General features: G+C 44.4%; 1 protein-coding gene across 1 annotated transcript in view; it reads left to right on the top strand.

Moving 5' to 3' along the window:
- LOC129702788 (SH3 domain and tetratricopeptide repeat-containing protein 1) overlaps nt 1-15,625 on the top strand; it is a 72,514-nt gene that overhangs the window by 19,130 nt on the left and 37,759 nt on the right. Inside the window, exons 6-7 of the mRNA XM_055644769.1 lie at nt 613-683; nt 7,886-8,081. Of these exons, the coding sequence (XP_055500744.1) occupies nt 613-683; nt 7,886-8,081 (267 nt within the window). The remainder of the gene's footprint in view (nt 1-612; nt 684-7,885; nt 8,082-15,625) is intronic.

Genomic DNA, 15,625 nt, shown 5'->3' with positions numbered 1-15,625 from the left:
CAGTACTTTAGAAGCTATCCTAAGAAATCATATGTATAAATACATTTGCAGGGTAAATTACTGTAAAAATGTAATTATTGTGGCCTTGTCAAACACAAGGTTAAGCACTACTCGCTACGAATCCCAGTTGAGGAGACACTGGTATCACTGTCTCGTTGTAGGACATTGATCATTCTTTTTTTATTCTGGATTTTAAATTATGTATTGCATTTTTTTTTTTTGTGTGTTTTTTTGGGGGTTTTTTTTGGTATATAATTTATGATGTTTTTATATGCAATGTATATTATGTAATGTCGTCTCTTAAAAGTCTGGACCTTAAATTTTAATAATAATAATTGTCATTGAGATATTGTGCCTTGAGGTTGAGGTTTCCATCTCTGCACTTGTCATCCCAAGATCTTGTCCCGTTCACTGCAATGGGTAGACAATGGGAAGCATAAAATTACATTGAAGACATTTTGAGGGATATCCACAAATGTGGACAAATTTTAAAGCATTTTGGCTAAAAATAGGCTAATTATATGGTTTTGTTATAATTATGTATGTTTTAATTATATGTTGTACAGGGGGAAATTTTTGATAAATCCCAGCATAATTCCTGTCTGTTTTCAGGTGGTTTTTCAAAAGACACCAGGAAGGAACAATGCCAAATGCCGAGGCTGCAGAATTTTCCTGTGCACTGGGTGAGATGCTAACATTTTACAGTAGAGTAAGTGACAAAAATGGAAAAAGAAGTAGCTTCTGTGCAGGGAATTTGGAGGGAATGTCGGGCAAGGATCTGGTACATCTGTGGGAAACGGTGGGTTTTGAGCCCTAAATCAATGTATTTGGTGTTCCCCCATCCTGACATTTAGTCTATTGAAGGGTCTCGACCCGAAATGTCACCTATTCCTTTTCTCCAGAGATGCTGCCTGTCCCGCTGATTTACTCCAGCATTTTGTGTCTATCTTCGGTGTAAACCAGCATCTGTAGTTCCTTCTTACACAGATCAATGTACTGAGTGGAGGGGTGATGATGGTGGCTGGGATTTAGGGTTGGATGGCTGTGGTAGCTCTGGTCTGGATTGTGGTGAGGTTAAGTAGTCCGAGGGGGATTTCTTGAGATGCGGAAGTATATTTAAGTGCATGAATGCTGGTCCAATGCTCAACTCCAGGCTAGCAATGTAGTGTCTCAGACTTACTCAGGCAGGTCCCATCAAGAATTGATGAAGCAGACCTGGATTGTTATGACACAAGTTTACTGTCTCCACCTCTTCCTTTTCCGTCCCACTAAACCCCCCTCTTCTCCCCACCCCCCCACCACAACATCAGTCTGAAGAAGGGTATCGACCCGAAACGTCGCATATTCCTTCTCTCCATAGATGCTGCCTCACCCGCTGAGTTTCTCCAACATTTTTGTCTACCCTGGATTGTTATGAGGACCTGTTTCTGAATGAGTGACCCCCATTGTCAACCACTCACATGTGGATTGAGGGATGCCTTGTGCACTCTTTTACACAGCGTTAATCAGTTATACAGGAGGCTCGAAGCATACCTTCTACAAATGCACCATAGAGAGCATTTTATCAGGATGCATTAAAGCTTGGTTTGGGAACAACTCCATCCAAGACCATAAGAAATTGCAGCGAATTGTGGATGCAGCCCAGACCAGCATACAAACCAACCTCCCTTCTATTGACTCATTTTATACCTTCAAGCTGCCTTGGCAAGGCCAGCATCATAATCAAGGACCAGTCGCACCCTGGCCACTCCCTCTTCTCCACTCTCCCATCAGGCAAAAGGTATAGAAGTGTGAAAACGCACACCTCCAGATTCAGAGACAGTTTCTTCCCAGCTGTTATCAGGCAACTGAATCATCCTACAACAACCAGAGAGCAGTGTTGAACTGCTATCTACCTTTTTGGTGACCTTCGTACTATCCTTGACCAGACTTTTCTGGCTTTACCTTGCACTAGACGTTGTTCCCTTATCATGTATCTGTACACTGTAAATGGATCGAATGTAATCATGTGTTGTCTTTCGGCTGACTGGTTAGCACACAACAAAAAGCTTTTCACTGTACCTCGGTACACGTGACAATAAACTAAACTAAACTAAACATTTTCATTGATGTTGAATTTCTCAGTGCACAAAAAACAGTGGCATCATTTGAGACCCGGTTGTTTTTCCTTGAGCTTGCATTTAATTAGTTGGGAGCAGTGCGGGAAGCTGAGGTCCATGGCACCAGATTGAACGTTCAAATATCAGGCTCTTAGAAAGTTGGGGTTGCATTTGCAGACTGATATTGACTTGGATTGAGCAATAGAGCAAGGAAACAGGCCCATCAGCCCACCGAGTCCACGCTGACAAAGAATCACCCACTCACACTAGTACTGTATCATCCCGCTTTCTCATCCACTCCCTGAACGCAAGGGGGACAATTTTCAGAGGCCAATTACCTACAAACCTGCGCCTCTTTGGGATGTGGACGGGGGTGGAGATTACCGGAGCACGTGGAGGAAACTCATCTGGTTGCATAGGGGACGTGCAAACTCCACATGGGTGGCAGCTGAGGTCAGGATCAAACCTGGGTCTCTGGAACTATGAAGCAGTGGTTCTGCTAGCTGTGCCACTTTTCCGCAGTGTCACAGCTGGTTGGGTTCTACAATGTGATCACCCAGTATAGAGGACACTGCCTTGGGAGCGGTGAGAACAGAATGTTAAATTGGAGTAAATCACGTGGGAAGTTTTTCTTCTTCAAAGCCTGAATCCCTTGGGGAAATGGAAAAGGAAAGGTATGGGAAGTGAAGGGCTAGCAGCGCTGTAAGGATTTAGCTCTTTACGAATGCACTATTTTTGAGTTTTGAAGCAGGAATATTTAAGGGAGGAGCATGTTTGTTTGGTGTATTAAATCTCGAAGCACCATATGATGCACCATTAAATCTCAAAGTTTGTGGAGTAAACCAAAAGTTTTGAAAGGAACCCTAAAATTTGGCAGCAGCAACAATAACAGTCATGAGTGTATCAGGGATGGGAGATTGCAACCTTCACGTGGTCCGCCCTGCTTCGACGAATGCAATCAACCCGGCATGTGCAATCAAATACGATCAAATGGAAAAGGTTGGCTGTGCACGCCATCGGCAAGAAGAAGAAGATGAATGCATCAAATGTGTTCAGGTTCATTGTTACGATGTAGTTTTATGACACATTCTTTTTTTCCGAATCCTTCTCATGGCCTTTGGTCACTTTTTCAGGTGCGTTGGTGGTTTGCATCAATTATGTTTCTTGCCCTCTCGCTGAATTTGTCCAATTGTTATTTTGGCTGATTTCCACCGGGCTCTTTGCTTCACATCTAACATTTTACCTTTTTACTTCCACTTCATTTCATTTCTTGTGACACTATATTGACTTGTGTACACACAGGCCCACCGATTACAACAGGTAATCATCATGCTTTCAGTTGGATGCTTTTCCATTCCGTGAGTCTCCATTTCCATTCTGTGAGTTTCCGTGGCTCTCCCCACAGGACCATATCTGGATTAGTTTAGAGTTACAGCGCGGAAACAGGCCCTTCGACCCACCGAGTCCGCGCCGACCAGCGATCCCCGCACGCTAGCACTATCCTACACCCACTAGGGACAATTTACATTTGTACCAAGCCAAATCATCTACAAATCTGTCGGTCTTTGGAGTGTGGGAGGAAACAGAAGATTGCTCCCGATGTTGGGGAAGTCCAGGACAAGGGGTCACAGCTTAAGGATAAGGGGGAAATCCTTTAAAACCGAGATGAGAAGAACTTTTTTCACACAGAGAGTGGTGAATCTCTGGAACTCTCTGCCGCAGAGGGTAGTCAAGGCCAGTCCATTGGCTATATTTAAGAGGGAGTTACATGTGGCCCTTGTGGCCGAGGGGATCAGAGGGTATGGAGAGAAGGCAGGTACGGGATACTGAGTTTGGATGGTCAGCCATGATCATATTGAATGGCGGTGCAGGCTCGAAGGGCCGAATGGCCTACTCCTGCACTTAATTTCTATGTTTCTATCTTGGAGTAAACACACGCGGTCACAGGGAGCCCGTACAAACTCCATACAGACAGCACCCATAAAGGAGCAACTCTACTGCTATGCCACCGTGCTGCCCTAGTTGATCCAGCAGTTTGTATTTTGCTGCAGATTACATCATCTGCAGTCTCTTTTGTCACAATTTTGGTGTGAATGTTGGATAAATTATTAGATAGTTTGCATATGGCATGGAATTTGGTGGTATTATGGATAGCGAGGAATACAGCAGGTTATAGATCAGATCGTTCGCTCATGTGTCAGACGATGTACAGTTCGCTGTTGGCTTCCGTCGTCGTCCAACATGTTGACAGAATTGGTCGCCCGACGCGTCACAGAGTGCATCGTGTCGTCATTTCCGGGGATCGCCACGAGGAAGCTTCTGTCATGATCCACTAGATCAGATGAAAGCTCTATAAAGCAGCAAGTCTACTGCTGCGCCACCGTGCCATCTCTTCGGCCACTCCTGGGCTTCCTTGAAGAGAGAGTTAGATTTAGCTCTTGGAGCTATATGAATTAAAGGATATGGGATGAAAAAAGCAGGAATGGGGTACTGATTTTAGATGATCAGACTTGATCATATTGAATGGTGGTGCTGGCCCGAAGGGCCGAATGGCCTACTCTTGCACCTATTTTTCTATGTTTCCACAGCACCATTCAGAGCCAGTGCAAAAATGTATCATCTGTCCTCTTAGTTACAGCAGCGTTTCAACCAGAACATTTCCTGGGCAAAGCAATGCTTTACTTGTAAATCAATGTAGCATCCTGCGTTTGCTGCTCACAGAGTGGTTTTCCTTCCACCTGGAAGGCCAAATGGTATTTAGTTAACCTGTATGACCAACTCACATCCACATTGTCACTTTAATGTTTCACGTTCACCTGTCTGATCCCTGCCCTCGGGTTCTGTCATTGCGCTATTAAAGCTTGATGCAAGTCGAAAGAATAATACATCATCTTGTAACAGGGCACTTCATTGCCTTTAAGGCTCAACAATAAGTTCGGTAAGGTAGACACAATGCTGGAGTAACTCAGCAGGTGAGGCAGCATCTACGGAGAGAAGGATTGGGTAAAGTTTCTGGTCAAAACCCTTCTTCAGACTGATAATATTAGTTTAAAGTCATTCCATTCTACTCCAGTGAGGAGAATTTTGCTCTTTACCCATTAACTGCTCGTTTCTGGTCCATCGCTGCTCTTTCTTTCCTTGCTCCGTCCTTGTTAACCTTTAATCGCCTAGTGTTTCTTTTTTTTTTTAACCCATTCCTCCCTCTCTCCCTACAGCGCCTCTGTACTTCTTTTAAAGCTTTTTATGTCTCTTAATTTTCTTTCCCATCTTGCAAGCGGTCTGAAACATTAACTGTTTCTCTTCGCACAGTAGATATTTGGAGTATTCCCAACTTATTTTTATTGGATCTTGACACCAATCGATGTATTTTCTTTTATCTGGTGTTTGAGTTGTGATGTGGATGTTGGAGGTACAGGGAGGTACAGGGATGCTCCTGGCTAAATTATCAAACTACTAACTAATCCAGATTACTGGGTTCCATTCCACCATGACAGCCATGAAAGTGAAATTGAGTGATTAATCTGGGACTATTTTTGTTTATAAAAAGTGCCCCTATTGCAGGCACGTGCGGTAAGTAATTACTCAGGGTAAGCAGTCAGTCGGCTTTTAAAAAATCCTAAACCGCGCATGCGCAGATTGTTCTCCTCTCCGTAAGCTGTCAGTTGACATTTTAATAAAGTCATCAAAAGCCATATCTCTTAATAAAGTACCGTATTTCCCGGCAATGAAGAGGCACCCCCATTTTGAGTTGCTAAATTTTGAAAGAAAGCTGGTGGGACATAGAATTTCTCACGCTCAAAAAAATAAAAATAAAGAAAGTAACAATTCAATTTGCCCAAATCTCCTTCATTCTGAATTACTGAATGGGTGGGGGAGGGTTACAACAGGTGGAGAGATGGTGGGAAAAACGGAGGCACACCGGGACAAGTTGAATCAGTTGTGATCTTATTGAATGACAATACTAGTTCAAGGGACCAATTGGGGGTAGAGTTCCTTTCACAGCGTGTGGTGAGTCTGGCCAGGGGTAAAGTTGCGGGGTGGGCAGGAGTGTTGAGAAGGAGGGGGTCGGGGATAATGTTAGTAACTCACTCGCTCAGCGCTGCTGCGGTGCTCCAGGCATGGAGCCACCGCATTATGGCCAGGGAGTGAAGCAGCTCGGGTAGCTGCGAGCGGCCGCCGGGAGCAGACAGCGGAACCGGTCGCCGGGACCTCACAGCCTGCCGGCCCGCTCACCTCTGGCAGTGCTCTCCTGCGGAAAACCTCTCTCCTGCTGCTCACTGGCCTCACTCATGTTAGCCGCTTCCCACAAATCCTTACATTCATACAGCCCAGTAACCTCAATTGGTCCATAGATCGCGCTGTCGCAAATTAAGGATTTGCGGGAAGAGGCTGACATGAGCGAGGCCGGCGAGTGGCAGGAGAGAGATTTTCAGCCGACCGGCAGAAGGTGCTGAGGTGGCGGTCGGTTCCGCAGTCCGGTCCCGGAAGCCGCTCGCAGCCACCCAAGCTGCTTCACTCCCCGGCCACAATGCGGTGGCTCTGCGCCCAGACCGTCGCGGCAAGTGAGTTGCTGGCACGATCCCTGACCCCCTCCTTCTCAATGCTCCTGCCCTCCCTGCAACTTTACCCTGGGCCAGACTCCACACACGCTGTGAAAGGAACTTTCCCCCCCCCCAGCGGCGCTGTCCTTTTACAGCCGCTTCCCATCAGCTGCCAGCAATGAGGGATAGACTTAGCTATCACTCAGTACAGCAACATTGTTCTTGAAATAGTGTCTTCATTGCCGCGAAATATGATATTTTTTGACAATATAGCTCAAATAAATTTACTTACCATATTATTTGTACCCAAACCCCATTCTTCTCGCTTTGTTTCCTAAAATACTGTTAAGATAAGGACAATCGAGACCCTTCTTCAGACTGATCCACAAGTTCTGATTTTGCTTTAAAACGCATCTAGTTCACTAATTTGTTGGGGGTCAGGAAATCTGCCATCCTTTTCTGTACTTGCCAAAATGTAATTCCAAACACACGGCGATGCGGTGAATTCATAAATGTCTCCAAGTGGTCAATAAAACCATTCTATCCAGAGAAATTTAGGGTTGAGCTATAAATATTGCTGGCAATTGCCGTATTTTTAAAAAGGCAGTCCGGATTTATCCCTGCTTCCAGATTTAAGAACAATTCTAAAAAGGGCGGCACGTTGGCGCAGCGGTAGAGTTGCTGCCTTACAGCGCCAGAGACCCGGGTTTGATCCCGACTACGGGTGTTGTCTGTACGGAGTTTGTGCGCTCTCCCCATGACCACGTGGGTTTTCTCCGAGATCTTCGGTTTCCTCCAACACTCCAAGACATGCAGGTTTGTAGGTGAATTGGTTTGGTACATATGTAAATTTCCCCTAGTGTGCGTCAGATAGTGTTAATGTGCGGGGATCGCAGGTCGGTGTTAACTCAGCGGGCCGAAGGGCACGTTTCTGCACTGTATCTCTAAACTAAAAAGTTAAACTAAAAGCAGCATTAGAAATATGTAGGAAGAAACTGCAGATGTTGGTTGAAACCGAAGATAGACACAAAAAGATGGAGTAACTCAGCGGGTCAGACAGCATCTCTGGAGATAAGGAATAGGTGACGTTTCGGCTCGAGCCAAAACGTCACCTATTACTTTTTTCCAGAGATGCTGCCTGTCCCGCTGAGTTATTCCAGCTTTTTGTGTCTATCTTCAGCATTAGAAATAGTTGTGAGTGTTGTGGAGAGTTAATTGCAATGTGCTGTGTTTAATCCTGGTCAGGAACTGGCACCTGCGTGGCAGCAGTTGATTGTGAAGACACTGGCCTAGACGAGCTGAGCTTCCAGACGGGTGACAGGATACAGGTCGTCGGCTTGCTCAGCTCATGTATGCAGTGGTTTCTGGGGAAAAATGAAACAACCAGACAAACTGGATTTGTAAAAATAAGTCACGTGAAACCAGATGACTTTGTGTCACAGTAAGTAATTCTTTTCACATTTAAAATCCAAGTCATGACTCGTCCACTACTCTAAAGTAGTAGGGTCTCACAGGATGGAAACGGGTCAAACTTCCACGCCTAACAAGATGCCCATCTCAGCTGGTCCCATTTGTTTGCGTTTGACCCATATCGCTCTAAACCTTTTTTATTAACTGCCCTTTATTGGAAAGTGCTTACATGAATACTGGGAATTAAATTAAACCATCTTGCAGTTCGGCAACTTGCTGTGCATGCAAAATAAAGAGGGCCCGTGAGGAAATCAAGAGAGAGTGTACTGATCATTCAAAAGGTGCCCGAGAATGAAAGCAATACCACAAAAGCTGTAACAAAGTAAGATTACCTGCACATATTGTAGTATAAAAACTGAACATCATATTGAAATGTGAAATGAAACATTGCATTCGCAGCCAGCTAACCAGGTTTATTTTTTCATATATCTTCAGTGATTCATTGTGAACCCACTGATGCGAGAAAAAACCTAAATGAATCTGGGATCATTTAAGTTGCGGTGTGATCAGTGATTATAATGTGTTTGGCTGCATGCCAGGGACTTTTTCCCAGTGAACAAAGTAATCTTTGATGTGCACAGGGAACTTTGAGTCCAAGTTCATAGTTCACTGAAGGTGGCAGCCCAAGTAGGCAAGTTTTCCAGAATGCTGCTTGGATTAGAGTGTTTCTGCAACAAGGAGAGGTTGGATAAACTTGGATTGTTTTCTCTGGAACGTCAGAGGTTGAGGGGAGACTTGATAGTAGTATATATAATTATGAGAGGCATAGATAAGGTAGACAGTCAGAACCTTTTTCCGCTGGGTGGAAATGTCCAACGCTAGAGGGCACAGCTCTAAAGTGAGAGGGGCAAAGTTTGATGGAGGTGTGTGGTGCAAGTTTTGCCACAGAGAGTGGAGGGGGCCTGGAACGCATTGTCAGTGGTGGTGATGCAGGCAGATACGACAGTGGTGTTTAAATGATGAATAGAATAGAATAGAATGCCTTTAATTGTCATTCAAATAATGGTTGGTTTGAACAAAATTGCATTTTCTACAGTCATACATTACCAAAAAACCCCAAACCCACACTTAACACAGTTTACACAAACATCCATCACAGTGAATCTCCAACACCTCCTCACTGTGATGGAAAGCAAAAGTCTTATCTCTTCCCTTTGTTCTTCTTCCGCGGTCCAGTGGTCCAACTGCAGCATCGAGGCGACTGGGGCTCCCGATGTTAAAGCCCCCGGCAGATGATGGTAGGTCCCATGGCCGTTTAAGCCGCGCCGGGCGATGTTAGGCCCCGCTCCGAGTCCTTTAAACCCCGCGATTCCACCGGGAAAAGTTGCAGTTGCGGGAGCTCCGAAAAGCGGTCTCCCACCGGGGACCTGCGAGCTCCCGATGTTCCTGTCCACCAGGCCTGCGGCTGGAGCCTCCGAAGCTCCGAAGTCGGGTCGCAGCCGCGCGCCACCACAGCTCTTCCCGTTCCAAAGACGGTTAGGTCCGCAGGCTCCGCGACTGGAGCCCTCAGGGTGGTCCCGGCCGGAGGCTGCTGCCGGCTCCACGATGTTAGGCCCAACGACATCGGAGACCCGACAGGGAAAAAGTCGGGTCCCCATACAGGGAAGAGACTAACGGTTTCCCCCACCCCCCACATATACACAGCTAAAGAAAAATAATAAAAACTAGAGTCAAGACATACATTTAACGGGACAAAAATAAAACAAAATACTGACGACTGTAGTCGAGCCGCTGCCGTTAGGCGCTGTTACACCAAACATAGAGGCACATGGAAGTGTTAGGAACAGAAGGATATGGATCAAGTACAGGCAGATGAGATCAGTGTAACTTGACATGTTCGGCGCAAATATTATGGGCCGAAGGGCCCATTCCTTGTGCTGTACATGTCTGTGCTTCCTTGCAAACAGGAATGAAATTTACAAATCCAGTAGAACCAAGTCTGCAAGTAAGAATATTGCCTTGAAAACAATGGCATAAATTTGCTTAGTCTCTCATTAGTATCAATTAATGTTATTGCAACATATTTTCACAAACTGCATGAGTTGAATTGGAGTAGCACTTTATTAAGGCTTACCAGGCCCTGCCTGAAGTCATTTGTGGCTGAGCCTGGTTCATCCTGTTTTGTTTTTTTTCTTGCCTTCAGCTCTGAACCCCACCCATGACTTTCAGTCTGAGGAAGAATCCAAATACAAAATATCGCCCACCCATTTTCTCCAAAGATGCTTCCTGACCCGCTGAGTTTCTCCAGCACTCTGTGGTCTTTCTTTGGTATAAACCAGCATCTACAGTTCCTTGTTTCTATATCCTATATTGTATTAAAATTGGCCAATCTACCATCCTACATGTCTAATGTTATTTTCCCCGTGAGTTTATGCTGCTAGGTATTTAGACAATAGGTGCATTCGGCCCTTCGAGCCAGCACCACCATTCACTGTGATTATGGCTGATCATCCATACTCAGTACCCCGTGCCTTCCTTTTCCCCATATCCCCTGACTCCGCTATTTTTAAGAGCTCTATTCAACTTTCTCTTTAAAGCATACAGAGAATTGGCCTCCACTGCCTTCTGAGGCAGAGAATTCTACAGATTCACAACCCTCTGTGTTGAAACGTTTTTCCTCATCTCTGTTCTAAATGGTTCACCCCTAATTCCTAAACTGGCCCATGGTTCTGGACTCCTCCAACATCAGGAACATGTTTCCTGCGTCTAGCATGTCCAAACCCTTAATAATCTTATATGTTTCGATAAGATCCCCTCTCATTCTTCTAAATTCCAGAGTATACAAGCCCAACCGCTTCATTCTGTAAACATATCTTTTAAATTGACGTACAATCTATCAATCTCACAATAATTGCATTTGGGAAGATCGTGTTTGAATACTGAGCATTAAAACAATTTCCGATCTTTATACAAAAAATATTATTATTCTATTGTGCTCAAAACATGATTTTCAGTGCTAAAAAAGCTCAGTCCAAGGTGAAAATGTTCACTTCCGTCATGAGGAATTGTGCAACTTATTTTAAAAGTAACAAAGATTTTTTTCATTTTTGCTAAATTATTGGAAGATTTAAGTCTGATGAAGATGACATTAACTGGATCATGCAGTCAAGAGGTAAAATTGTACACCCTTTCACCAAGGAGTCTCCCTATTAATACATCTTAATATGCAAAATATTAACATCTGCATGCACTGCAAGTTTTTCTATAATGAATATACAAATTCACATTAAATAAAAAGAACTTTTCATTAATTTTCATATTCTATATCATTATGATAAAGGACAAACTTGCTTTTATAGTGTTGTAGCAATGTGGGAAACATGACAGCTATTTAAACATAGACAAAATGTTGGAATAACTCAGCGGGATAGGCAGCATCTCTAGAGAGAAGGAATGGGTGACGTCTCAAGTCGAGACTTCTTCAGAACGTCAATCATCCCTTCTCTCCAGAGATGCTGCCCGTCCCGCTGAGTTACTCCAACATGTTGTGTCCATCTTTGGTGTAAACCAATAACTGCAGTTCCTTCCCACACAACTATTTAACATGGCAGAATTGCACAAATAGGGATGAGCCAAATGATCTATTTCATGATGGTCGTTGAAGAGTAAAGAATGACAGGGAAGCTGACACGCAGCGGTAGAGTTGCTGCCTTGCAGGGCTTGTAGTGCTGGAGACTGTAGTGTTTGTGGCGCTTGTACAGGGCTTGTAGCGCTGGAGAGGAAACTGGCCAGGAATATAAAGAAGGACAGTAAAAGCTTCTTTAGATATGTTAAAGGAAAAAGAGTAGCAACGTCAAATGTGGGTCCCTTGAAGGTAGACGTGGGTGAAATTATTATGAGGAACAAGGAAATGGCAGAAGAGTTGAATAGGTACTTCGGATCTGTCTTCATTAAGGAAGACACAAACAATCTCCCAAAAGTACTGGAGGACAGAGGATCTAAGGGGGCAGAGGAACTGAAAGACATTTTCATTAGGTGAGAAATAGTATTGGGTAGGCTAATGGGACTGAAGGATGATAAATCCCCTGGGCCTGATGGTCTGCATCCCTGGGTCCTCCGGGAGATGGCTCTAAAAATAGTGGACGCATTGGTGATTATTTTCCAATGTTTGATCGATTCAGGATCAGTTCCTGTGGATTGGAGGATAGCTAATGTTATCCCACTTTTCAAGAGAGGAGCGAGAGAGAAAACGGGGAATTACAGACCAGTTAGCCTGACTTCGGTGGTGGGAAAGGTGCTGACCTGCTGAGATTCTCCAGCACTTTCTTTGGTATAATTGGAGTCAATTATTAAAGAGGTAATAATGGGACATTTGGATAGCAGTAAAAGGATTAGTCCAAGTCAACATGGATTTATGAAATGGAAATCACGCTTGACTAATCTTCTGGAATTTCTTGAGGATGTGACAAGTAAAATGGATGAAGGGGAGCCAGTGGGTGTAGTGTATCTAGACTTTCAGAAAGCCTTTGAGAAGGTCCCGCATGGGAGACTGGTGACTAAAATTAGAGCACATGGTATTGGGGGTAGGGTGTTGACATGGATAGAAAATCGGTCGGCAGACAGGAAGCAAAGAGTAGGAGTGAACGGGTTATTTTCAGAATGGCAGGCAGTAGCGAGTGGAGTGCCGCAAGGCTCTGTGTTGGGGCCGCAACTGTTTACCATATATATTAATGATTTGGAAGAGGGAATTAGGAGCAACACTAGCAAGTTTGCAGATGACACAAAGCTGGGTGGCAGTGTGAACTGTGAAGAGGATGTTAAGAGGTTGCAGGGTGACCTGGACAGGTTGAGTGAGTGGGCAGATGCCTGGCAGATGCAGTTTAATATAGATAAATGTGAGGTTATCCACTTTGGCGGCAAAAATAAGGGTTCAGATTATTATCTCAATGGGGTTAGGTTAGGTAAGGGGGAGGTACAGCGAGACCTGGGTGCCCTTGTACACCTGTCACTGAAAGTTGGCTTACAGGTACAGCAGGCAGTGAAGAAAGCTAATGGAATGTTGGCCTTCATAACAAGAGGATTTCAGTATAAGAGTAAAGAGGTTCTTCTGCAGTTGTATAGGGCTCTGGTGAGACCACATCTGGTGTATTGTGTCCAGTTTTGGTCTCCAAATTTGAGGAAGGACATCCTTGTGATTGAGGCAGTGCAGCATAGGTTCACGAGATTGATCCCTGGCATGGTGGGACTGTCATATGAGGAAAGATTGAAAAGACTAGGGTTGTATTCACTGGAGTTTAGAAGGATGAGGGGGAATCTTGTAGAAACATCTAAAATTATAATAGGACTGGACAAGCTAGATGCAGGAAAAATGTTCCCAATGTTGGGCGAGTCGAGAACCAGGGGCCACAGTCTTAGAATAAAGGGGAGGCCATTTAAGACTGAGGTGAGAAAAAACTTTTTCACTCAAAGAGTTGTGAATTTGTGGAATTGCCTGCCACAGAGGGCATTGGAGGCCGTCACTGGATGGATTTAAGAGAGAGTTAGATAGGGCTTGTGAGGTTCAGGGATATGGGGATAAGGCAGGCACGGGTTATTGATTGGGGACGATCAGCCATGATCACAATGAATAGCGGTGCTGGCTCGAAGGGCCTAATGGCCGCCTCCTGCACCTGTTTTCTATGTTTCCATGAGACCTGAGTTCGATCCTGACTACGGGTGCTGTCCGTACGGAGTTTGTACGTTCTCCCCGTGACCACGTGGGTTTTCTCCAAGATGTTCGGTTTCCTCCCACACTCCAAAGACATACAGGTTTGGAGGTAAATTTGGAGTGTAAATTGTCCCTAGTGTGTAGGATGGTGTTAGAAATGATGAATTTCCATCTTTGCTGAGTGAAGGATTGATGGACATGTGAAAGTAACTTCTCTGGAGTTAAAAACTGTGGCCCTGGTTCTGGACTCCCACAGCATCGGGAATATTTTTCCTGCATCTAGCGTGTACAATCCCTTAATAATTTTATATGTTTCTATAAGTTTCCTTCTCATCCTTCTAAATTCCAGTGAATACAAGCCCAGTCGTTCCATTCTTTCATCATATGACAGTCCCGCCATCCCGGGAATTAACCTCATGAACCTATGCTGCACTCCCTCAATAGCTAGAATGTCCTTCCTCAAATGAGGAGACCAAAACTGCACACAATACCTCGGGTGTAGTCTATCCAGGGCCCGACACAACAGCAGAAGGACCTCTTTGCTCCAATACTCAACTCCACTCATTATGAACGTCAACATGCCATTAGCTTTCTTCACTGCCTGCTGTACCTGCATGCTTACTTTCATTGACTGATGAACAAGGACCCCCAGATCCCGTTGTACTTCCCCTTTTCCCAACTTGACACCATTTAGATAATAATCTGCCTTCATGTTTTTGCTATCAAAGTGGATAACCTAACATTTATCCACATTATACTGCATCTGCTGTGCATCTGCCCACTAACCCAACCTGTCCAAGTCACTCTGCATCCTCCTCGCAGTTAACATCTCCTCCCAGCTTTGTGTCATCTGCAAATTTGTTAATGTTACTTTTAATTCCTTCATCTAAATCATTAATGGACATTGTAAATAGCTGCGGTCCCAGCACCAAGCCTTGCAGTACCCCACTAGTCACTGCCTGCCATTCTGAAAGGGACCCGTTAATCCCTAATCTTTGTTTCCTGTCTGCCAACCAAATTTCTATCCATGTTAATACCCTACCCCCAATACCATGTGCTCTAATTTTGCCCACTAATCTCCTGTGTGGGACCTTATAAAGAGTTTCTGAAAGTCCAGGTACACTACACCCACTGACTCTCCTTGTCAATTTTACTTGTTACATCTTCAAAAAATTCCAGAAGATTTATCAAGCATGATTTACCCTTCGTAAATCCATGCTGTCATTGACTGATCCTGTTACTGCTATCCAAACGTGCCACTATTACATCTTTGATAATCGACTCCGGCATTTTCCCCACCACCATCGATGTCAGACTAACTGGTCTATAATTCCCTGCTTTCGCTCACCCTCCTTTCTTGAAACGTTGGATAACATTAGCTACCCTCCAATCCACAAAAAACGATCCAGAATCTATAGAACAATGGAAAATGATCACCAATGTGTCCACAATTTCTAAACCCACCTCCTTGGGATGAGTACCCTGGTATGCAGACCATCAGGCTCTGAGGATTTACCAGCCTTCAGTCCCATCAGTCTACCCAATACCATTTCCTGGCTAATGTGGATTTCCTTCAGGTCCTCCGTCTCTCTAGGTCCCCTGTCTCCTAGTACATCTGGGAGATTGTGCCTTCCTTAGTGAAGACAGAACCAAAGTACCTGTTCAACTCGTCTGCCATTTCCTTGTTCCCCATAATAAATTCACCTGTTTCTCTTCAAGGGACCCACATTTGTCTTAACTAATTTTTTCTTCTTCACATACCTAAAGAAGCTTTTACTATCCTCCTTTATATTCTTGGCTAGCTTACCTTCATACTTCATTTTTCTCCCCGTATTGCCTTTTTAGTTACCTTCTGTTGATCTTTAAAT

Source organism: Leucoraja erinacea, chromosome 1 (genome assembly GCF_028641065.1).
Source record: "Leucoraja erinacea ecotype New England chromosome 1, Leri_hhj_1, whole genome shotgun sequence".
In the NCBI taxonomy this organism is placed as follows: Eukaryota; Metazoa; Chordata; class Chondrichthyes; order Rajiformes; family Rajidae; genus Leucoraja; species Leucoraja erinaceus.
The sequence above is the reverse complement of the archived record's forward strand: the minus strand, read 5'-3'. Positions and strand labels throughout refer to the sequence as shown.